Genomic DNA, 24,467 nt, shown 5'->3' with positions numbered 1-24,467 from the left:
CCAGGATGGAAGCATTGCCAAACTGTTCATGGGCTGCCACAGTTAAAAGTATACTGCGTGTGGCAAAATGGTGCTCTCTGAAACCAGTGCCAAGGCAACTGTGGTGCACCACTGGTGATAGATGACAGGGGTGAACAACCCAAGTGGAGAGGTGTATGGGTGAGCATACATGCAACTTTTGAGTAACTGACCACTCAGATGAACCAAGGGATTACCAACAGTCTCCTTAATGACAGTTCAGTGAACACTGCCGCATATGGGCCTCCGCAGCAGGAGAATGGTTTATGCACATGTGCTGACTGCTGTTCATCGGCAACGAAGACTGGAGTCTGCACATCAATACCGCAACAGGACATCCACTGAGTGACAACATAAGGCCTTTTCAGATGAATCACGTTTTATGCTCCATCAGACAGATGATGATGGTTGTGTACGACATGAAACATCTGAAAGCAAACACCTTGCAACAATCTCTGGAAGAGAGAGCCTTGTGGTCTGGATTACGCTTTTGTGGCATTCCCTGAGTGATCTCGTCATTCTGGAAGCACAATGGATCAATACAAGTATGCATCCATCCTTGGGGTCCACGTCCAACCTCACGTGCAATTTCTTACTCGTAGGTGTCATGGCATGTATTAGCAGGGCAACGCAATGTCACACACAGCTCACATTGTATGCTTGTGGATCGAAGAGCATCAGGACAAGTTTACGATACTCCTCGTCTCCAAACTCTCTGGATTGAAACCCAAAAGGTGGTTACTCAGCCTTTTGAAAGAGGGACACAATAATGCGACTGAACAGTGTATTTAATCCTGAACGAAATTTGTCATAAATAATACATCTTTATTTCAAACAAACAGCTCAGTTCCTACAACAATACCAAAATAAGAATAATTCACATACAGTCACATACTTTGGTTTAGAAAGAAGCCCATCACTCAGAAACACACAAACTTACCAATAGCCGCAAAAAATTTAGCTACTAATAAGTTTAGCTTAAGAGGAGTGTAAAGAATTTATTTGTAGGCAACTCTTGCCCCACGGATGTTTTTTTTTTGTGCAGTCAACTGATGTATGTACAATTTGTAACATCAAACAAGAGGAGTAATGTGATCAATATATCTAAATGTTGTAACTGACTTTTGTTTGATGATTGTGTGCCTACAATAGCATAAGGATCTCATAAGCACTGCAGTGTACAAGAAATTTATGTATTTTGTAACAAGTTTGTTCTCTTTATAACATCCTTGTGGACAATTTCACATAAGATCTGTGGAAGGAACACTACTATCTCTCTCTTTTATCAACAAGTGATCTTATTTCATGATATTCTCTTACAGCCTTCAGGTTCTCCTTCTTGTGGACCTGAGGAAGTAATACACTGCTTCACTCTTCTTCGATTATACACTCTAAGAGTATGAACAGTAAATCTTTTTGTGTTGCACAATGCTTCTCTTGTATCTGCCAAAACAGCTGATCTTTTATAGAGCAAAGCACACCAAACTAACCATATACCAGAATGTTTAGTACATAATGAATAAGAGAGAGCACTTGGGTGTATAACTACAAGAAAATAACCACATTTCTTCATAGCGTATGAACTGGGTTGTAAGGAAGATGAAAGTATAGACAAATGCTAAATAATTACAAACTCATAAACTTGTTCTGTAGGAAGATGCATAAAGGTGATCAGTTAGGCATTTACAGTAAAAATGATATAGCAGGTGAAAAAGTCACATGGACTGACAACCTGGGTAATAAAATGGTACTAGAAGTTGCAGCAATAAATTTAAAGCCAGGGAACAACAGCCTGATTATAGCAGCTATCTTTATGTCACCTGGAAGCAGCACTGATAATTTTTTAATTGGCTGGAGGACTTGCTGGAGAAGAATCAGTGTATATCAAACATGTTGTGTGTTTTAGAAATCAACACCGACCACCAAACACAGAAAGTTAATTTCCGAAGCAATGAAATTGAGAGTGCGTTGTGCTTTTGTAAGCTAATCATGGCTCAAGTAACTTGATCTCGCCAGCCAATGACAGCAGATATTCAGAGCATAGGACACGTAATGTCGTCACGTAGCAGCAACAGCATTGTTTAGTAGCGCAAACAAACGAATAGAAAAGTTAAGGGTTTGAATTGATATACATAGTGTATCTGCAAGAAAAGCTAAGCTTTCACATATAATACTGGTCTAGAACATTAATAGCTACAAGAAAAGCTATAATGTTGGTCTTTTATTGTGTGTGTTACACTTCAAGATACATTACACAAATGTATCCAAAAATTTTAAATAATGGGATAAATGTCTGGTCTTCTGGGCTCGAAATTCTTTTACATGGCTGGTTTTCAAAGAGTTAAGTTTTAAATGAGAGTCAAACACACTGTGGTTTAAGAAAGCTATCGCACATTCTCATATGTAACATAATACATATTGCATAAAAGTAAATTTACTTTGAAAGTAACAGTTTTCAAACCACCACAGACAATATTTTCCTGCGGCCTGCTAGAAATACAGGGTGAGAATTATTGAACTATATGAAAAAACTATATTATTTACAAACTATGGTGTGCATACACTTTATTCAACATGTAAATGTCACTACAGATATTCGAATTTAGGTTATTACATGTTAGATATGCCTCGCATCATTGGCAATGACGTGGCGCGCATGACTAGCGCAATTCTGCGTGACCCGCTGGAGTGTCTGAACATCGATGCTGTTGATGACCTCCTGAATGGCAGCTTTCAGTTCAGCAATGGTTTTAGGGTTATTGCTATACACCTTGTCTTTAATACAGCCCCACAAAAAGGAGACACACGTGTTCAGATCTGGAGAATATGGCAGCCAATCGAGGTCCTTCCAGTGGCCTCTGGGTACCCCCGAGCCAGAATGCGGTCCCCAAAGTGCTCCTGCAGGACAACAAACACTCTTCTGCTTCGATAGGGTCTGTCATGCACGAACCACATCTTGTCAAAATCAGGGTCACTTTGGATAATGGGGATGAAATCATCTTCCAAAATCTTCATGTACCATTCAGTAGTCACTGTGCCATCAAGGGATATTGCACAGATTATTCCGTGACTGGACATTCCACAGCACACAGTCACCCGTTGAGGGTGAAGAGAGACTTTTAGATCGCGAAATGGGGTGCTCAGTCCCCCAGATGTGCCAATCTGGCTTACTGATGAACCCACCCAAATGAAAGTGCACTTCGTTGCTAAACCAAACCACATAGCCCACACTAATTCCATCATGCCCTTTGGACAACTGTGAAGTTTGAACATCTTAACACAAACCATTCAGAACTCATGATGATTTTATTTCACACAGTTTAACAACTGTCACTCTGTAGGTTCATTTCAACAGTTGCTAGAGAGCGCCAGAAAACAGGCGCCTCTGTATGTGCGCAGCCACCATGACGTAGGAAGCCTGTATGTATGTATAAAGCATTACGAGATCTTACATCATGTCATAAAGGAAACAGGTCATCAGAGGATACTCCAACAGCACCGGAATTTCGTAAACCATACTAGAATGAATAATATGGCCTAAGGTGCACATTCGTGTGTCCATATTCATGAAGACATAGGCCCCAACTTGATATTAAGCTTTTCAATGTGGTTTTGGGATGTAAATTTTCTAGGAGTACCAGTACTGTATTATCTCGTGTTTGGTTCTTTATTACGGCACAATACCATACGTGCTCTTGAAATTCAGCGAACAGTTGAAACTAGCCAGTAGTACGGAATGAAACACTTCATTTCAAATAACCTGACTGCCTCGAAGAGATTAATAAAAGCTAAATTTCTTTATCAGACTGACAGAAGTGACTTCATTGTTCTGCAAGGTGAGTTAGGTCAAGCACGTCATACCCAAAGTGTTTTGAAGTGCTGATTATTGAATGTCATCGCTGCCACACAAACATTTTGTACACCCATATTATAGCAAAGTACTGTAAAAATTTCAACATTGATGTTTGACTGTGAACAAAGATATGAATTCTTGAAAATGATGAAATAATTGACATTACACTACAGTTGATCTTATGGTTGTTGCCTATGTAACTGGCTTATTGCTTCATTGTAATAAAATTTAGTTGGAACTTATATTTAGCTGACACTATCACCCTATATGCAATTAGTATTATTTATTATAATAATAAAATACTGAACAATAAGAGTTTTTGTTTCAGTTCTATGTTAAAAAATTTGCCCATTTACATTTAGGTTTATTCTCAAATTATGAAAATGATAAAAGTAAAATAATAAACTTGTGAAATGTGTCTGTTGTTGAGAAGGCTACAGTTTTGTGCACGAGTTTAGTCCTCAAGAAAAGTGTTTACAAGAGTTCAGTCAACAGGTTTACGAGTCTACGCAGGAGCCCAGTAGTCAGTGGCAATTGTCTACATAAACTGTGTACACCCACTACATTTGCTGAGTGTGGTGGTGTTGTCAGTCTGTTCAGAAACCTCTGTTAGAGTGGATGCATGCACTTAGTTGAGTGTGTAGAATATTTTAAATGCTTCTCTTGTGAGTGTAATTTTTAAATTAATTAACATAATTTTAAAACTTAATATTAAATAAAATTGAATGACTAACTGGAATGCAATGCAATGACCGAACAGAGCTCTATTGTACAACAGTAAGTGAGTGTGCCACGAAACAGTTTATGGGTTCAGTTTCAAAAAAGCTTAAAAAATGTTAATTACTTTCATGAAGAGAGATAAAATTTGTTTAAATTACGAGTTGGTTCTTCTGTATTAAAATTTTTGTGGGTATCATGAGAAAAAAATATATTCTGAAACGCAATCACATTTTTTGTAAAAGAGCAGTTATTAAAGCTTTGAGGGAAATAAAACTTGAACATCTGTTCTTGTGCAGTGCAAGTAAAACAGCTTCCCAAGAGAAAGTTAATGTGATTCCTGGAAATTCTCTGTGCTCAAATTTTGACTTACAAGTACTTATCATGAATCCAGGATCATAATCATATAACCTTGTCAATGACATTTATATTCCTAATTACGAAGCTACTAGCAATTTGGATTTTGATTTTTCCAATTTACAGTTATCTCCTACTTTGCAAATAAAAAAACTGAGTAGCAGAAACAGAAAAGCAAGGTGCAATAAATTTCAGACAAAATTAGAAAAGACAAACAGTAAGAATCATGCTATAATAATGCAGATACCAACAGTATTTCTAAAAAAGAAGAAAACCTACCTCCAGGATGACCCAACACTGAATATTTGAGCTTAATTCAGAAATTGAAAAGCAAGCATTCAGTGACACCTAAAGAGGAAAAAGTTAAAATTTTAAGTTTGCTCCCTGATTCATGGTCAAGAGAAAAAAATGGTTCACAAGTTCAACGTTGTTGATCATTTAGTTCGACTAACCCGAAAATTAATGAAAGAGCAAGGCATTCTACCAGTTTTAGGAAAGAAGATAGGAGTAGGTGTTAAGTGAAGAAACAACTGAAAAGATCCAGCAGTTTTTTTGAAGATGAAAATGGAACAATGTGCTCAGGCAGCAAAGATAGCAAGAGTTGTTATAAACAAAGTAACAATGCGATAACGACTACTGCTCTAAAATTTAAATGAACTTTATGTAGCTTTCAAAAATGCTGATCCTGAATGCAAAATTATAAGGTCAAAATTTTGTGACCTTCACCCTATGTGGTTTATTTTGACTGGATCTTCAGGAACATACAGTGTATGTGTTTGCTTATATTCTCAAAATGTAAACTGATGACTCCAGGAGCAAAACTCAATGATGTTAGCTACAAAAAGTTACTAGATTTAATGGCCTGTGACACTAACAACTGTGACTTCATGATGAGTTTGTATGATAAATGCCATGGTAAAGAAGCTGCTTTTGAATTCTATAACAACTATGAGGAGTTACCTTCGAACAGTGGATCACAACTGACAGGGCTGAAATGATAACAGTCGTTAAATCTCAGGAAGATTAATTTGAATCTTTAATTGATAACTTAGAAAATCTCAACACTCACCACTTATGTTTCTAAACTTGAAAGCAAGTTTTTGAAGGACAAAAAGGCACAACTTTATGAAACTGAATGCATAGTCTTAGCTGATTTTGCAGAAAACTTTACATTTGTGGTTCAAGATGAAATAGAAGGGTACCACTGGGTCAATGGTCAGGCCAACAGTGCATCCATTTGTTCAGTACTTCAAAAAAAAGTTTGCAATTCATCAATTTGCATTCTAAGTGACTACTTGGAGCACAACACTTCTGCTGTCAATGTGTTTCAAAAGTAACAAATTACATTAAAAAATTTGCCCAAGGTTGAGGAGCTCATATACTTCTCACATGGAAGTGGTGGTCAATACAACAACAAAAAGAATTTTTCAAATCTTTGCAAACAAAAGCAGATTCCAGGTTGCAGACCAAATGGTACTTTTTTTGTCTCTTGCCATGGTAAAAATGCATGAAATGGAGGAAGAGGTACAACAAAATCTGAAGTGAGTAAAGCCAGCTCACAAAGAAAGAACGCAGACCAAATTCTTACAACGGAGGACATATATGTGTTTTCCAAAGATAATACTAAAGGCATCACATATTTTCCCATCAAGAAAGAAGAGGTAGTTCTTCATATTAGAACAACACTTCAAACCAGATTTGAAATCTGTATATCAATAAAAGAAACAAAGCAATTCTACAATTTCCTTGGCATTGCTGAAAACTTAGTTCAATGCAAAGAAACATCAGAAACCGAAATTTAAGAGGATCACAGTGTCAGCAAAATTAATCTCAGTCTAACACTGAATGACACAGTGGCATGTGTGTATGATAGACAATGGTGGTTTGCACAGATTGAAAGAATATATTTGGAAAACGATGTTTTTGTTCATTTTTAGCACCCTGCCAACCCATGATCATCATTCAAAAATGTACTAGTAACGAAGTTGGGTACCAATGAAAAACATTGAGAAAGCTTGAACTTACCACAGCAACTGGGAGGCCTTATTCTATATCACTAAAGCTCTTTGAAGAAATAAGTGTTCTTAACAGTCACTACTAGGATTAGGAAACACCGCATCTCAAAAGTATGGTAATTGAAAAATACAGCTTTGCCATCATATAGGCATAGAAAATGTGCAAAATCAAATTTTTATAGTCAGTCCCATCAGAGATAATAGGCCCCAAACTTCACAAACAAAGATTATCAAATTTCAAAAATTTATAAAAAATTAAGGAAACATTCGTCAATTTTCATGCTCCGTATAAGTCTAGTAGTTTACGATATCTAACCAGAGGGAAAAAAATACACACTGATTGATCACTCCTTCGTTGTTATTTTTGGGTCTAAAAAAGGGCAGTTTCCAAGTTTTCAATACCAAAACTTTCAGAGGTCATTTTGACGGGTTATTTTTGAGTTTAGGGTATTTTGAGTAATAAACACTGTTGTAGAGGAGACTTTCCTAAAAACAATCATGTCAACTGCAATGCTGTGACTTAGCTCAGTGCAGAGATATTAAAATTAACACTAATGTCTCAAAATTGAAAAACTGTTGTGCACTTGCAAGTAAAAATGGTGTAAGGTAAAATTTAAAAAAGTACTGAACTTCACAGTTATAGAGCAATCACACATAAGAAAAGCAAAATATTTAAAAATGGTCAAGAAGCCAACTTAATTTTTAATCTATCACTTCACTTGGATTGACATTTGATGATAACACAGTGACTGGCTTGAACTGTCTTGATATCCAGGAGATGTCACTTTTTCCACAACGTCAAGAGGACTACTGATTTCACACCCCAACAGGATGGAGCCTCACCACACTAACAAGAAAGTACACTAATTTTTCAATAATACACTGCCACATTGAGAAATCATTGTGAAAACGGCTTCAATTTGGTAAGGTCTTAAGTGCCAGTTTGCACTGAGGTTTGGAGTCCACATTAAGCTGTAGCTGGGGAACTGTAACTGGGTAGGCAAGTAAGATCAATAGCCATGTGAAGGCAAAGGCGGATCATCTTCAATAGCAACATGCTTAGTAAATCGTTGTGTACAAACCAACCCTCAGGTTGATGACAGCTGAATGTTACATTGTCTCCATGCAGGATAGGGTGAACAGGAACCCACAACATCAGTCTACATTCTTGGCTTTCGAGATGGCAAGGCATGATCCCATGTGACTTTTTCATATAGAGATACATGAAGGAACATTCTCACTTTCCCTTCAACTTGTGATGTTAATGAGCTCAAAAACAGAATACAAACAGCTGTTACTTCTGTTGAAGAAATCTTACATAAAGATTAGCAGCTGTCTACACACTGACCTTCTGGTTGATAGTGGGCACACAGCATTTGTCGTAACACAGCAAAGAACAATTTAAAACAAGTTTGTTCTTTATTACCAGACTGTACTTAATAACGAAACACATTATTCAATGCAGAAACTTAAAAGTGATTTTCTTCTTAGAAAGTTTGTGTCTTAAAGTCGCAATCATGAAGACCTTTATTACGAAATTTTGGACTATGTATATAATACCTTGGGTCCAGTCAGATAAAACTGAGTAAATCGGGAGCTAAACTAATTAAGAAGCTCTGTTTGGTATCACACTTGAGAGCATCTGTTGTATGTTTGGTTGAAGACAGTGGAGTTAACTCATCTAATATTTTCACTATCTGATGTCTCATGACATTATCCTGGGGCAACATAGCTAAACTAAAGAAAGTATTCATTCAATGAAAGTGTACAATACGGATACTGTATAATGTAGACATCTACAAATCTTGCAAAGACCTTTTCATTTATCTGTTTTTACATGCTCTTCCTTGAACATTTCCTCTTCAACTGACTACAGTTTGGCATGAGTTTAAGCACTCGAGTGTTAAATTCTTCAACATGTAACCCAATGCATGAAATAGCGTCTGCTGCATAACAGTTGTGATTACGAAAAAATTTTTACAACTGCAGCCACTGCCAGTAATAATAATAATAATTATTATTATTATTATTATTATAATAATTATAATAATCTGATGAAAGAAAGACTTGTTTTTGTGAAATTTTATTGTTTTGTACATAATTTAGTAGGGTTTCGGACAAGAGTGAAATAATGTAAAGTTTTCACTACTAACAAAGATAGAAGGGCTGGCCAGTACTTACCTCAGCTCAGTACAGCCGATAGATACACAAAATAGAACAGAAAATTTACGTATCCTAGCTTTCGGAACTTTGTTCCTTCGTCAGCGAGGAGAGAGGGGAAAAAAGGGGAAGAAGGGAAAGTGGATTCAGTTACTCACAAGTTATGAAGCAACAGGGGAAAGGTAAACAGGGAGGTAAACCTTTCCCCTGATGCTTCATAATCTGGGTTGTGAGTAACTGAATCCACTTTCCCTTCTTCCCCTTTTTTCCCCTCTCTCCTCACTGACGAAGGAACAAAGTTCCGAAAGCAAGGATACGTAAATTTTCTGTTCTGTGTATCTATCGGCTGTACTGAGCTGAAGTAAGTACTGGCCAGCCCCTCTATCTCTTTCTTAGTATTTGTTTCACATCTTTATGTGAGATTTTCCATTAATCATTAAGTTTTCACTACTCTCCATCTCGTCAGCTAAATATTACTATTGCTTAAGTTTTATCACTCACCAAATCTCAGTTTCTGAATCAGGAAACAGGCATAACCTCTTCTTACGAAATGTCCTATTCTTCCGTATAGTCCACACAAAAGTTAATATTAATACACATTACACTGTACTGTAGGTATATATTAAACAGAGAAAACTACACTGCAGCATGACTGACATTGCCTATTTATAAAGAAAATCCATGCGTCTGTTTTCTAATCGAGCAAATGTCTCAATCACTCTATGATTGAAGTCTTTAGTATGATTAACAAACTTTTTCTCAATTGCGAGCATTGCCAATGCCGAAAGCCTGTTCTCTGTCACTGTGTTTCGAAGAAAGGTTTTTATCCTTTTCATTGTTGAGAAACAACGTTCAGGTTCAACTGTTGCAAGAGGAGTAGTTATAATTATCCTCATTAGTTCACACAACTGCGGAAAAGTGTCTAGATCCAATTTGTTGTCTAATAGAAGCTGTAGAATTGCAACAGCACCACCTGCGCGTTGGAAGTCTTTTCTACTGTAGAGTACTTCTAGCTCTGTTCTCAGCTGCACCTTCGATAACCATGGGTACATTTCAACAGTAATATCAAGTTCTCTCTCAGGAAAATTTGTCGAAAACAGAGAAAATGAGTTCACATCTAACAATTTTGATGCCACAAGGTGATCAGTGAATGAAAATCTTTCATTCATATGACTTATTATGGCATCACAAACTTCCTTCGCATCTTCTACTTTGTTTTCTGATTTTCTTTTCTTCTGAATTTGTTCTTCACACGATGACGAAATTTCTTCAGTGGCAAATGAAATTTCTTCAATGGCAGTAGTTCTTATTCTTGTAATTACATCTTCAAACTCCAATAAGTATTGTCTAGCAGTTATCGCTTCAACATTCTGTTGTTGTAGTTTCCTGAAAAGTATATCTGCATGTGGCATGATCCTATGAAAAAATTCTAGCCAAAACAAGAACTCAGGATTTTTCAAATTGGAGAGGAGGCCATAACTTTCTCGTCTGGTTTTGTCATCTACACGATCAGAGAGGGTAATTTCTCCTAAACACTCTATCATACTTTCCTTGTTCTCTCTAATTGTGTTGACTGTCTGAATGTTAAACACCAATCTTGTAGCTGCTATCCGTGGTAGACTAGTTTGCACAACTCTGTCTAGCACACATGTTCCGTGTGACGACCGGGAGAAAAAAGCTGGAAAGCCTGAGAGATTAGAAAAAAATATTCTAGCAGATTTGTTTATAGATGCAGCTTTTTGCAAAACCAGATTAAGTTGATGAGCGTAGCAGTGAATGTAATAAGCCCTTGGATACATCTGCTTAATCCTTGCCTGAACACCATTGATGCCTCCACTCATAACAGCAGCACCATCATAGCATTGTGCGATCACTTTTTCCTTCTTTCCATCTGCATGCTTTTGCAATTCAGACTTTATCACCTTAAATAGCGTCTCAGCATCCTGTGTGTCAGGGTTAAAGAAGCCCCAAAACCTCTCCACAACAGAGCCATTAAGTTCGTATCTATACACAATCACCAACTGTTGCATGGTGGACACATCTGTTGTTTCGTCTGCCATTATAGCCAAATAATGCGCATTTAAAATTTCTTGCGTTATAATTTCTCTGCATACACTTAGCATACAATCCAGAAGCTCATTTTGAACTGTTCTGGATGTACCTTTAAATACAGTTGCTGTTTCTAAGTGCTCCTTCATTGAGCCATCAATAGCACTTACTAAATTTACAAGCCCACGGAAGACTCCTGGGTTTTCTGGATCTTCCCTTTCATCATGACCACGTAAAGCTAACTCAAATGCCCCGCAAAATTTTATGCAGTCTATTAACCTGGAGAGGATATGTCTATTCCTGTCCACTTGCTCATTATGTTTCCTGACAGACTCTCTGTATACACCGTCAAGCTGAGTACTGATGTTCACTTTACCAAGAACTGAGAGTTCAATGTTTGCATTTTTGTGTACATGGGATTTTTCATGCTTTTTTATTTTTTCAGACAAATGTACAAGATCTCTAACACCTTTATTAGTCCACGAATTGACTTCCGGGCTGAAAATCAGACATGGGAAACAATACAGTGCCTGTCTTAAGTTGCACCCACACAGCCACTTGTGCTTATCATACAATTCTTTGTTAAATGTTCGCTTGTAGTCACGCTTAACTGATTTTGTCACATTCTCAATCAAGAGATCTGGTCTGGGAGGCCCTAGTTCCTTTGCAGCTAACTTATCCTGGTAATTTAGTTTTCTGTTAGCTCTTAAAATAGATTCAACAGAGTTCATCTTGACCCTGCACACACAATCCGATTCACTGTTTCGTGTCCATACTGTCACCCACACAGCACCAAATCAACTTCAAACACACACTGTCGTTTATGGAACTGATTAAATTCAGGTAGTAACGCCTTAATGTCTATCAACATGGTCACCTGACTACAGGTAAATGAAACCAACTAAATTGATCTAGTCTTCTGTTAGGAATAAAACGGATAAATATAAGATAAAATCCAAAACTTAATATATATAAAACTCATTCAGAAACTCACGTAATAAGTTTTTTGTCAGTATAACTACAACCTATACTGACGTCCGATTTAATGTACTATACACCGAGTGAATTGGCACATCTGACAGGTGTGCTAGCACCTAATGGAATTGCCAAGCGAATGGAAATATGTGAGCGTATCTAGTGGCATTGACGTAAACTTCTAGTTGAGGTGTAACGCATAGAACAAACCGTGCACACTGTTCATCTGATTCGCATGTATTTGACCCATAAGGCAATTACGTCAGACCAGTAGCGCATGCGCAGAAGCTGCTTAACACGTGCACAACAGAAGGTGTGCTCGCGCCCCTGACGCCGAATTTCACGGTACGGATAGGCTAAAATGCTATTTTCCGATATCGGTGATTTCTGTGAATGCTGGTTTTCGGTACTGCGATTTGTCACAATTCAGGATCGCAGTTAACGAATTCGCAACTTTTCTCCCTCCGCTTCCTACCAAGGCCGTGCCCTAAGTGAGCGACAGAAGCCACCGACAGAGCGCGACAGCTTGAACACAACCGCAGGTATAGTTCTAGAACGGACGCGACGCTAGCTATGGAATATTTATCATCCGATTTTGAGAGAACTGTTCGGTGAAAAAAATTGATTCTTCCGCATCTTATAGCTTGACATCTTTGCCCGATAAAGGTCTGAATTTATTTTCGTTATTCGTCATAGTTACTGTGCTGCACGAAACTGTGAAAACATGGCTGCACGAAATTTTTAAGAATTTGCAAAGGTAAAATCACACTGTGTAGACTAGCCGTATAGCTCATTTAAGGTCATACATTATTGCGTATGAAATGTGACCAATATATCTAAATTGTATTTAAAGTTGAGACCGGAATGGTACCTCTTTTCGTTCTTGAGATATTGGCTGTTATATCCGCGGATGGGTCGCTCGCGGCACGTCCGAATCCTTTCCTGCGCTTCAGGAATCAAGTGGTCGTAAAAATCGTCGTTATCTCCTAAACGGTTCGAGTTATCGAAACGACGTTTTTTGGGAATGACAATACGCAGAAAGGGCTATTTTTATCATATGATAAACACTCGATAAGTTTTTGTAAACGAGTGAGCTGAGCGAAAACATGGCTCCCTATAAATTACAGCGTGAAGTTTTGTCCGAATAGACCTCTGCGATCTGAAATGTCCGATAAGCGATGGCGTCCCGGCTGTTAACATTTTCTAGACCTGCAACTTTATCGACTTTAGGTCCACGTACTAAATAAACTTCCCTCTCCTTATCCTTACAAAAAACTACACATTACTGTCTTAATAACCTATTGCATCAGCCACACGGCATTGACTCTGTGTGAGCGTTGACCTCAGTGATTACGTAACTGCTTATCGCTCTCTGTTTACAAACATGACAAGCGCAGACGCGTGCTGCTATAAAGACTACTATAGCACCCGTCCGGAATAACATCCCAGACTCTGGGCTTAGAAAATTCTGACCGCTAGCGTTAGCCGAGAACCGCAAGATGTACATCGAGAACCGGGAGGCTCGCCGTGCAAATACAGTAAGAAATATATTCTCGCCTGTATAGGCGATTACCTGTCAGGACCTAAGGTTAACGTTTCAATAACCAAACTGACAAAAAGTTACATGAAATGGTATTTCCATCGATTCTTCCACAGCTATTACATGATATACGAATGATACGCTTGCCCACAGACAAAATTTCATATTAAAAAAAGTCAATAGCAAGTATGCTTTACTTATGTTCTTCCTTTGACTTTAATTTTGTATTAATGGAACAAGTGTGAAAATACTGATAGAGTGGTGTTGAGAATCTTAACACAAATTACTACATCTACATTTATACTCTGCAAGCCACCCAACGGTGTGTGGCGGAGGGCACTTTATGTGCCCCTGTCATTACCTCCCTTTCCTGTTCCAGTCACGTATGGTTCGCGGGAAGAACGACTGCCGCGAAGCCTCCATGTGCGCTCGAATCTCTCTAATTTTACATTCGTGATCTCCTTGGGACGTATAAGTAGGGGAAAGCAATATATTCGTTACCTCATCCAGAAACACACCCTCTCGAAACCTGGACAGCAAACTACACCGCGATGCAGAGCGCCTCTCTTGCAGAGTCTGCCACTTGAGTTTGCTAAACCTTTCCGTAACGCGATCATGCTTACCAAATAACCCTGTGATGAAACGTGCCGCTCTTCTTTGGATCTCCTCTGTCAACGTGATCTGGTACGGATCCCACACTGATGAGCAATACTCAAGTACAGGTTGAACGAGTGTTTTGTAAGCCACCTCCTTTGTTGATGAACTACATTTTCTAAGAACTCTCCCAATGAATCTCAACCTGGCACCCACCTTACCAACAATTAATTTTATATGATCATTCCACTTCAAATTGTTCCGTACGCATACTCCCAGATATTTTACAGAAGTAACTGCTACCAGTGTTTGTTCTGCTGTCATATAATCATACAATAAAGGATCCTTTTTTCTATGTATTCGCAATACATTACATTTGTCTATGTTAAGGGTCACTTGCCACTCCCTGCACAAAGTGCCTATCCGCTGCAGATCTTCCTGCATTTCGCTGCAATTTTTTAATGCTGCAACTTCTCTATATACTACAGCATCATCCGCTAAAAGCCGCATGCAACTTCCGACACTATCTTCAAGACCATTTATATATATTGTGAAAAGCAATTGTCCCATAACACTCCCCTGTGGCACGCCAGAGGTTACTCTAATATCTGTAGACATCTCCCCATAGAGAACAACATGCTGTGTTCTGTTTGCTAAAAACTCTTCAATCCAGCCACACAGCTGGTCTGATATTCCGTAGGCTCTGACTTTGTTTATCAGGTGACAGTGCAGAACTGTAACGAACGCCTTCTGGAAGTCAAGGAAAATGGCATCTACCTGGGAGCCTGTATCTAATATTTTCTGGGTCTTATGAACAAATAAAGCGAGTTGGGTCTCACACGATCGCTGTTTCCAGAATCCATGTTGATTCCTACAGAGTACATTCTGGGTTTCCAGAAATGACTACCTGTGCTCTTTTCCAATCATTTGGAACCTTCCATTCCTTTAGAGACACAGTACATGGCTGTTAGAAGGGGGGGGCAACTTCTTTCACATACTCTGTGTAGAATCGAATTGGTATCCCGTCACGTCCAGTGGACTTTCCTCTGTTGAGTGATTTCGGTTGCTTTTCTATTCTTTGGACACTTATTTCGATGTCAGCCATTTTTTCGTTCGTGCGAGGATTTAGAGAAGGAACTGCAGTGCGGTCTTCCTCTGTGAAACAGCTTTGGAAAAAGGTGTTTAGTATTTCAGCTTTATGCGTGTCATCCTCTGTTTCAATGCCATCATCATCCCAGAGTGTCTGGATATGCTGTTTCGATCCACTTACTGATTTAACATAAGACCAGAACTTCCTAGGATTTTCTGTAAGGACAGTACATAGAATTTTACTTTCGAATTAACTGAACGCTTCACGCATAGACCTCCTTAAGCTAACTTTGACATCGTTTAGCTTCTGTTTGTCTGAGAGGTTTTGGCTGCGTTTAAATTTGCAGTGAAGCAAATTACTACACAGTAACATAAGAGTAACAGGTTTAGAATACGGATTCTAACCACATTCTTATGTTCACAGGCACTTAAATCACATTTTTCTGTTGCACAATATACCGATAATTTGAAATACCATTGGCAGAAGAATTGGAGAAGTTGCCACAGCGTCCTTACAACTTCTTCATCAGAAGTAAGGTTTGTTTCTAAGTTCATAAAATAATGTAGTGATATCGTTTATGCAAAGTGTGAAATCCCCCCACTCAACTTCTTTCATTACCAGACATATTAGCAGTTTTATAATGTGAATTATATTGTTAGCAATTAAAAGCAGTACAAAAGTTTAATAATTCCATGATTTTCCAGATTCATTTCCCATCTTGATTACTGGCTGCTCTATGCACCTCTCCACATTTAGAAGAGAGAATTGTGAAGATTCAAGATGACTCTTGAGGAACTCACAGCTTAAGAGAGCCATAATTTATAACATAAGTGTGCAAAATCAGTACTGGTATAGTGGGTCACTGAAGTCATCATGTGATTTGAAAGGGATAATAATTAAATGTGAAGTACACCTTGTTTAAGTCACCCTTTACCACAGAATTTTCTGCTGTGATAACAACTTGCTAGTGTGTGATATTGATCCGTCCATCTCTCCCACCTTGAAATTGTGGTTGTGATAACAGACTGACCAGCCATGGTCTATGTTAGGTTGGAAGACTGCGTGTTTTAAGGTTGATAATGTGCAACAGAAAACAGTGGAAAATACTGATCTTGCAGTTAAAAGTTGGCACTAGATCAAGTATTTATGCAATATTTGAAAAATACAGACAAATGTTTAACTACATATTGTACTGTCTCAAAAAAAAAAAAGAAAATATCCGCCTTGTGAATACAGTTGTTAAAACATTTGATACATTTACATAATAGACACCAGATTGCATTTTTAGTAGTTTACATATGTGTGTAATATGCATCAATATACTCATCAGAGCCTTATCCATTACCTGTTTTCTGAAATTACCCTACAGTTTTAGCTTTTATTATGAAAAATATGTTTAAACATGTCAAGAAAATTCCAGGCTACACTATAGATCTACTTATTAGCACAACCTTTATTTGGCTTTCACACTCACTGGTTGCACCAATTCTCAACCGAGTATAAAATTTGTCCCAGAGCAAATTAGCATCTTGGTTAATTTCTTCGAGCATAAGTACGTAATACATCCATATCATGAGACACAAGGTTCTTAGAACGAAATACGAATGTAGGTCAACAGATGCCATATGGCATCTAATATTAACTGCACTTTTTAGTTGCTACTTGTGACTTGTCACAGAAATCACAGTTAAGACTCGATAGCATGTTGTAAAGAAATACAGTAGTACGAACTTAAGTCATCAGACGGCACATGGTGTTGAATGTTAAATGCGCTTCTTACTATTTGTCACTGAAATCCCAGCTAGACTTCTTAGCATGACGCAAAGTTCACAGAAAGAAGAACAAAATTTGGCCAACAGACGGCACACTGCGTTTACTGTTAAACGCTACTTGTGACTCCTAGTTGTGACTTCAAATTGTAGTTAGAGTCTGTAAAGTTGTTATTGTGATATTTGTAGCAGATACGCGATTTTGGTTCACCCCTATTTCAAGGAGTTTAGAGGGGTAGTGCAGAAGATTTAAGAGCCGTATATTCCAGGTTACTGCATCTGCATTACGTTTAACAGCAGTCAATGAAAAGTAACCAATAGATCCCAAAGTGTCAAATGTTTGGGTGTTTATGTGCTCTTACACAGCAGCCACTGTTGGCTACAGACAGTTTTTTCTACACAGGAATTTACTAAGATATAAAACCTTTCAAAGACATATAGCTTAATCCAAAAAAATAGTGATCGCCAGCAAACTGAATCAAAATAATTAAACACCTTGCAAGATGACAATGTAGTTGTACTGTGGCCATGCTGCTGCTGCTGCTGCTGCTGCTGCTGCTGCTGAAGGTGTGATCTGGCATGCTCAGCCAATTTTGTAGCTGCAGCAAAAGCTCGAGGGCAGCAAGGGCAAGCAAATGCCCTTTCATCCTCCACACCACCATGTGTGCGGCGGTGGGCAGCAAGATGTGAAGAATGAGAGTAGGTCTTGCCACATTCTGAGCAGGAATATGGACGTTCTCCTGTGTGAGTACGTGAATGTTGTGCCAACTTTGATGATTCTGCAAATGCCTATGGAAAGAAGTCAATATGCAAACTTAAGTATCAGTGAGATATGAGAGAGAGAGAGAGAGAGAGAGAGAGAGAGAGAGAGAGAGAGACACACACACACACACACACACACCCCTCCCTCTTAGTACAACACACGTCAGTACATATTACACAGGAGACTGCAATAATGGGCAAGTGTTACAAATTGGAAGTAAAACTTGCCATGACAAAATTTGGTGGAGAATAGCCACACAAGGCTGACTCTAAAACTGTTCTGCCAGCTGAGCTACCTGTGAATGTGCACCGCCAAGTGAGACAAAAAATTTAGTGTAATTACTTCTTGACTACTTAACATATTAGGCTAATGCTGCTTAGCTAACCACATATGTTTATACCATTGGGAGAAAGTCTTTAAAAGAGTACTGCATGGACACAGTTCAAGAGTTTACTTGACCCCAAGTTCCATGCTGTAATTTCATTGCCACATGCTGTCAAATACCTGGGAATAAAACTTATATGATGAATTCCATTAACATATCAGATATTTACTGCTTTGCGATAAACTTGCATGATGCATCCACACAGGGCCTTTTTCTGTCCAACTTTCCTCATGTGGATGAAATTGTAAACTACCGCTTCTGTTTTGCTCTTTTCTGCTGATGGGTAAGCCTGTGAGCCGAACGTATAAATGAAAAATTTTGCACAACGGATTTTACAATGCTAATTTGTCACCCTGACACTTATGCACTCTCCGGAAGGGTAAGTTTATCCTTTGCTCTATATGTGACATCAACTAGTCGTATGCAAATCTGGTTGGTTTCTAACCATATCCTCAGTATATGCTAGAATGTTCAGATGTGCTGACCTGCAAACACTGCCTCCACCAGGTGGTTGCAAACATGAAATACACAAATAAGGAGATAATAAAATGAAAAAGGAAAGTACTAGCTATGAAATGATACACTCAGTAGTGTTAAATTCTTTACTGTTCTGCAATTTACTCTATACAAGATTACACAGTACAAGCAACATTTTAGTTCTGCCTATTCACATTTGGCAATCGCTCTGTCTGGCACTGTCCTGTGATATATTCGCAGTCGTTAATTCAAGTGCGGAATACTGACATCAGCTATGGCAATTGCAATTATATTTAGAACTACACTCGCGACTAACAACGTGAAGCCTCAGTATAGAATGAAAAAGACATGTGATCAGCAATTTACTTTACTTCCCTAACCGCCGTTGCGAATGTACGACCACTACAGTGATCTAACGCTTATCGCTGCAAAGGTTCTCGCCTCAGCGAGATATAAATTCTACCTCACCAAAAGCTTCGTAGGCACCTCCACGGCTGCCATGGAACACCAAACGATCCTGAGGCTCTCGCTACAAGTACTCTGTCCCAGTAACAAAGTCGCACACCTCGCCAGAACCAACCCCTCTCGTCGACGCCCCAGGAACAAGTGTTTCAAAGTCGCTACGGTTTTTTGTAGCTCCTGTTCTTTTTTCTTCCCCCCTTTAATGTGCGTGGCCAATCATGCTGTTGGAAGGTGTTTGTTTCTGAGCACCGACCAATCTCAGTTTTGCAATCGACCAAAGCTTCTAGAAGTTTCCAGATGGTTCCAGAAGCTTCCGCTCCGACTGTTAGGAAAACCACCTACATGCCGCCACGCGTTTTGTGAACGAGCCCCTGTGTCTTCTCCTTGTCCTCTGCCACGTGGCTCCCGCTAAGCCATGGTCCACCCCCTGGGGTTTCCAGGAGCTTACGTTCACTGTTGTCTTCAGCTCTTCAGGCCTGCCTGCCTTGGTTGTGTCTTTCCCGTTCTCCTGCCAGCCTCCCGTCTCTGTGCGCTTCACTATCGCCCAACGTGCAGATATTCTGTTACAAATTAAGATCCCTAGTCTATGTCAGTATCGTTAATGGTTTCCTGTCTCGATGTTTACTATTAAAGGGTCTTCTTTCTGGAGTGGTAGTTGTAATGTCGCTCAAAATGATGCACCTTACAAAATGCGATTTTGCTTGTATTTTTTCCATTTTGTTTCTTTACATAAATTTACTACTGTTTATTTTGCGAGGTACAGTTATACATGTACGATTATGATGTATTTAGGAGGAAAACACATAAAATAGACACTGTCATTTGTTGCCTAATAAAACAGGGTGTACCACATAACACTGGTATGCCTCACGTACCAGTTAATCATCTCTAGTCGAATTGCCTGTGAAGTGGCAACACTGCCTCAAACATTGGCTACTTTACACTGTGTATTTTATTTAAGGAGCTCGCTAAAAAGCAACGTGTATGCTGACAATCCTCATACAATAGACAATCTTAGATGGAACATAACTACAGAAATTCACATTCATACTATTATCTACTCATTTTCAGTTAGTTCATTGTTACTTGAATCTCAGGTGTGAGGTGTACTAGTTTTACGTGGAACACACTGTATTATTGTTTCTAGTTTCAGTGTACGCTGCAACACAGTACTGCATAGTAAACAAATGGCATTTCCTTTCTTGTGTGACATGGTTGGATGCTAATCACAGCTCCACTGTCACTTTGTTTCATGAAGTTGCAAGTGGGATTTTGCAAGATGGCAGCCTTCGGGCTATGTGCAAAAGCATGTGTGGGAGCTCACTTACAAGTATTTGAATACATATGGTTATTTTTATTTGTCAAACACCCTGATACCACACAAGTGGGAGCTAGTTGGTAATGGATCAAGTCTTTGCATAGTTTACAGAATGCTGATCAGAAAATTTATAAATGAAGTACACAAATGAATTTACAAAATAAGAAAAATATTGAGACAGTATACAAATAAACAACACATTGCAGATAAAACTTCTCAACTACCGCAAGGAGTTCCTGTGTCCTGCAAGAAAACCTTTCAACTTGAATACTTTGAGTTGATCACTTTTTTTTTTTCCAATTGTACTGGAAGCCTATTGAAAATGAAATCTACTGTACAGCTGCACACCTTTCTGTACTACCATAGCAAAGCATTATCTAAGTGCATATCGTTTTTCCATCAAGTGTTCACTAAATGTTTTGCATTTTCTTCTTATGAGTCAATACTGAAGATGATAAATTCCATGGTGAAATCTATACATAAGATGGCAGAGTTGGGATTCCAAGGCACCTGAACAATAGCCTACAAGAAGTGATTCTTTAAATTTTCCTGGTGTACTGAATTTTTGATGAGATTTTGGGATTGCGGCCGGATCATGCTGACTTCTTGCCACAATATTTCGGCTGGCAACCATCCAGCCATCTTCAGGCAAGTGTCTGCCACTCACCTGAAGATGGCGGGATGGTTGCCAGCAGAAATACTGTGGCAAGAAGTCAGCATGATCTGGCGTCAATCTGAAATCTCATCAATAGCCTACAAGAAGTTCACAAACCGACAATACAAATCTGTTGTCTGACTGCCCATTTCCGAGTGTTTCTTATAGTGAAAGAAGCAGCATTCAGTTTCTGCACGAGATCTTGAATGTGATTCAAGACAACTTTCCATGTATCCTCAGTCATAAAATTTTTAAATGGTCTACTTCACCAACTGTTTGCCCATCTTGGGAAATCAGATTATTTTTAGAAGAATTACATGTCAGAAATTGTGTGTATCGTGTCTTGTTGCAGGTAACAGTTAATCTTTTCTCTGAATGCCAATTGCCAACATTGCTGACTAACCCTTTTCCTTTCAGGCACATGGAAATATGTTCCAAACTTTTGCTACATCCCTACATGTGATTTTTTTCCCTAGTTGCAAAAAAGGAAACACATACAGTACACTCAATACATTTTTAAAAATTATGGAATGACTATGACATATAAATTTTACAACTTTATTATGCAAGGCTCTTTAACAGAAACAAGCATAAAGCATGAAATAAAACAAGCTTATTACTCTTAAACAAGAACATGAAAAAACCACACAAAGTACAAAGAACACATTTTTTAATGTGCAAACTATGATATACTAATCTCACAAAGCTAATCATGTAAGACACTTGCATAGAAACATAAGAACATAGAATTATGGCTCTTAAGCAGGAACATATAAAATAAACAATAACATCAGAAATGTAAAAAGACAAAATTTAAAACTAGTGAGATACTTGTCCCTGGTGATTTTTGCAAAGTAGATCTATGCATGGAGGAACTATTCACACACACACACACACACACACACACACACACACACACACACACACCGCACTGTCCATGTCCAGGAGCTGAGACCTATGGTCACATTTTATAGTCTTCAACAGAGAGAATCCAGACTCTCACAAGGAAGACACTACAAAGGGCAATAAATAACATAGCTTTACTCACGACACCCAGATATTCATTTTTATTGAGATCCAAAAAAACAAAGTATTTTCTTTAATTTCTCTTTTTTGAAGCTGTTTAATTCTGCTTTGGATAGGTTTTCCTCATCAGATGCAACCAACCAAACTAAGCCAACAGTCAAGATCAAGGGTAAGTATTTTGACTTAGGTATGTGCCCTATAGTGTGTTCCTTTATTTGATTTTTTCCTTCTGTATTCAAGTCACTTTATGTGATAGCTGTAGCTCGAGAAGCTGTTAGATTATTCTCTCCTATGTCAGAGATCCTTAAAAAAAAAAAAAAAGAAACAACAACAACCCCATGAGCTGATTTCATCACTTGAGCATAAGATCGTTTCATGCTGTCCCAGCATACTTGAATTCAAAGCATTAAGTTTGTTGAAAATACTGGAAGAGTTCCCCATCTCAGAACAGCAAATGAGGTTTTGGGGTTGTTTGAGGGAAGAGACCAAACAGCGAGGTCATCGGTCTCATCGGATTAGGGAAGGATGGGGAAGGAAGTTGGCCGTGCCCTTTCAAAGGGACCATCCCTGCATTTGCCTGGAGCGATTTAGGGAAATCACGGAAAACCTAAATCAGGATGGCCAGATGCGGGATTGAACCGTCGTCCTTCCGAATGCTAGTCCAGTGTGCTAACCACTGCGCCACCTCGCTCGGTAAATGAAGTTTTAGGAGATTTACAGTAACCAAACTTATCATCATTAGTTTCACAAAATGCAAGTGTTTGTCTTTTAAAACTCTGGTAAGTATCTTCCCTTTGGAAAGCCAATGGATTTTGCTGTGGAATAACACTACGATCCGCACCCATTTCTTGACAAAGTTTCTCAAACAGTCACGATTTTCAAGGACGAGTTTCTACATTATTGGTAACTGAATCAACCATTCGAATGGCATCACCTAAACCATTTCTGTCGGTAGTCTTCAACATCAGAGATAGTATGTAAAAAGCAATGAGCAGTTATTACTGATGGGTTTTTATTCTGCACAGAAGTTAGAAGCACCTTTGTATTTTCTCTCATTGTAACTATGCCATCAGTACATATAGCAAAGCAATCCATCAACCTTGAGTCCGTTATCTTGAAAGAAACTCTGAACAGCAGCATTTACACTGAAGAGCCAAAGAAACTTACACCTGCCTAATATTGTGTAAGGACCCCACGAGCACGCAGAAGTGCCGCAACATGATGTGGCTTGGATTCTACTACTGTCTGAAGTATTGCTATAGGAAATTGACACCATGAATCCTGCAGGGCTGTCCATAAATCTGCACGAGCATGAGGGGGTGGAGATCTCCTCTGAACAGCACATTGCAAAGCATTCCAGATATGCTCAATAATGTTCACGTCTGGGGAGTCGGGTGGCCAGCAGAAGTGTTTAACTCTGCAGAGTGTTCCTGGAGCCACTCTATAGGAATTCTAAACATGAGGGGTGTCGCATTGTCCTGCTGGAATTGTCCAAATCTGTTGGAATACACAACGGGCATGAGTGGATGCAGGTGATCACATAGGATGCTTACATAAGTCTCTTCTGTCAGAGTAATATCTTTAAGTACCAGGGGTTCCCTATTACTCCAACTACACGTCCCACACCATTACAGAGCCTCCACCAACTTGAACAGTCCCCTGCCGACATCCAGGGTCCATGGATTCACGAGGTTGTCTCCATACCTGTACATGTCGAAGATGCTCAATACTATTTGAAACGAGACTCATCCTACCAGGCAACATGTTTCCAGTCATCAACAGTCCAATATCGGTGTTGGGGGTGCCCAGGCGAGGTGTAAAGTTTTGTGTCGTGCAGTCATCAAGGGACACGAGTGAGCCTTCAATGCCGAAAGCCCATTTCGATGATGTTTCATTGAATGGTTCACAAGCTGACACTTTTTGATGTCCGAGCACTGAAATCTGCAGCAATATGCAGAACCGTTGCACTTCTGTCACACTGAACAATTCTCTTCAGTCATCGTCGGTCCCGTTGTTGCAGGGTCTTTTACTGGCCGTAGCAATGTTGGATATTTGATGTTTTACTGGTTTGCTGATATTGATAGTACACTTGTGAAATGGTCGTACAGGAAAATCCCCACTTCATTGCTACCTCGGGATGCTGTGTCCCATCGCTCGTGCGCCGACTATACCATAACATTCAAAATCATTTAAATTTTGATAATCTGCCATTGTAGCAGCAGACTGCGCCAGACACTTCTTGTC

The 24,467-nt window shown here is 38.9% G+C and overlaps 1 protein-coding gene and 1 long non-coding RNA gene across 3 annotated transcripts in view; one reads left to right on the top strand and one right to left on the bottom strand.

Moving 5' to 3' along the window:
• Nucleotides 1–24,467, bottom strand: part of LOC124789812 (zinc finger protein 239-like) — a 106,833-nt gene that overhangs the window by 14,367 nt on the left and 67,999 nt on the right. Inside the window, exon 1 of one of the 2 annotated variants that reach the window (XR_007016170.1) lies at nt 9,622–12,153. Coding sequence is in view for 1 of the 2 variants with exons in the window: in XM_047257293.1 (XP_047113249.1) it covers nt 17,633–17,926 (294 nt within the window). In the remaining variant the exon portion in view is untranslated. Of the gene's footprint in view, nt 1–9,621; nt 12,154–17,632; nt 17,927–24,467 lie in introns of those variants that run through there. The other variant, XM_047257293.1, reaches the window with a different exon arrangement.
• On the top strand, nt 13,537–16,290 carry LOC124789813. Its single transcript, XR_007016171.1, has 3 exons — nt 13,537–13,682; nt 15,792–15,904; nt 16,073–16,290. It is a non-coding gene; the product is annotated as an uncharacterized LOC124789813 (long non-coding RNA).

Source organism: Schistocerca piceifrons, chromosome 3 (genome assembly GCF_021461385.2).
Source record: "Schistocerca piceifrons isolate TAMUIC-IGC-003096 chromosome 3, iqSchPice1.1, whole genome shotgun sequence".
Classification (NCBI taxonomy): Eukaryota; Metazoa; Arthropoda; class Insecta; order Orthoptera; family Acrididae; genus Schistocerca; species Schistocerca piceifrons.
This window is presented reverse-complemented; position numbering and strand designations above follow the sequence as displayed.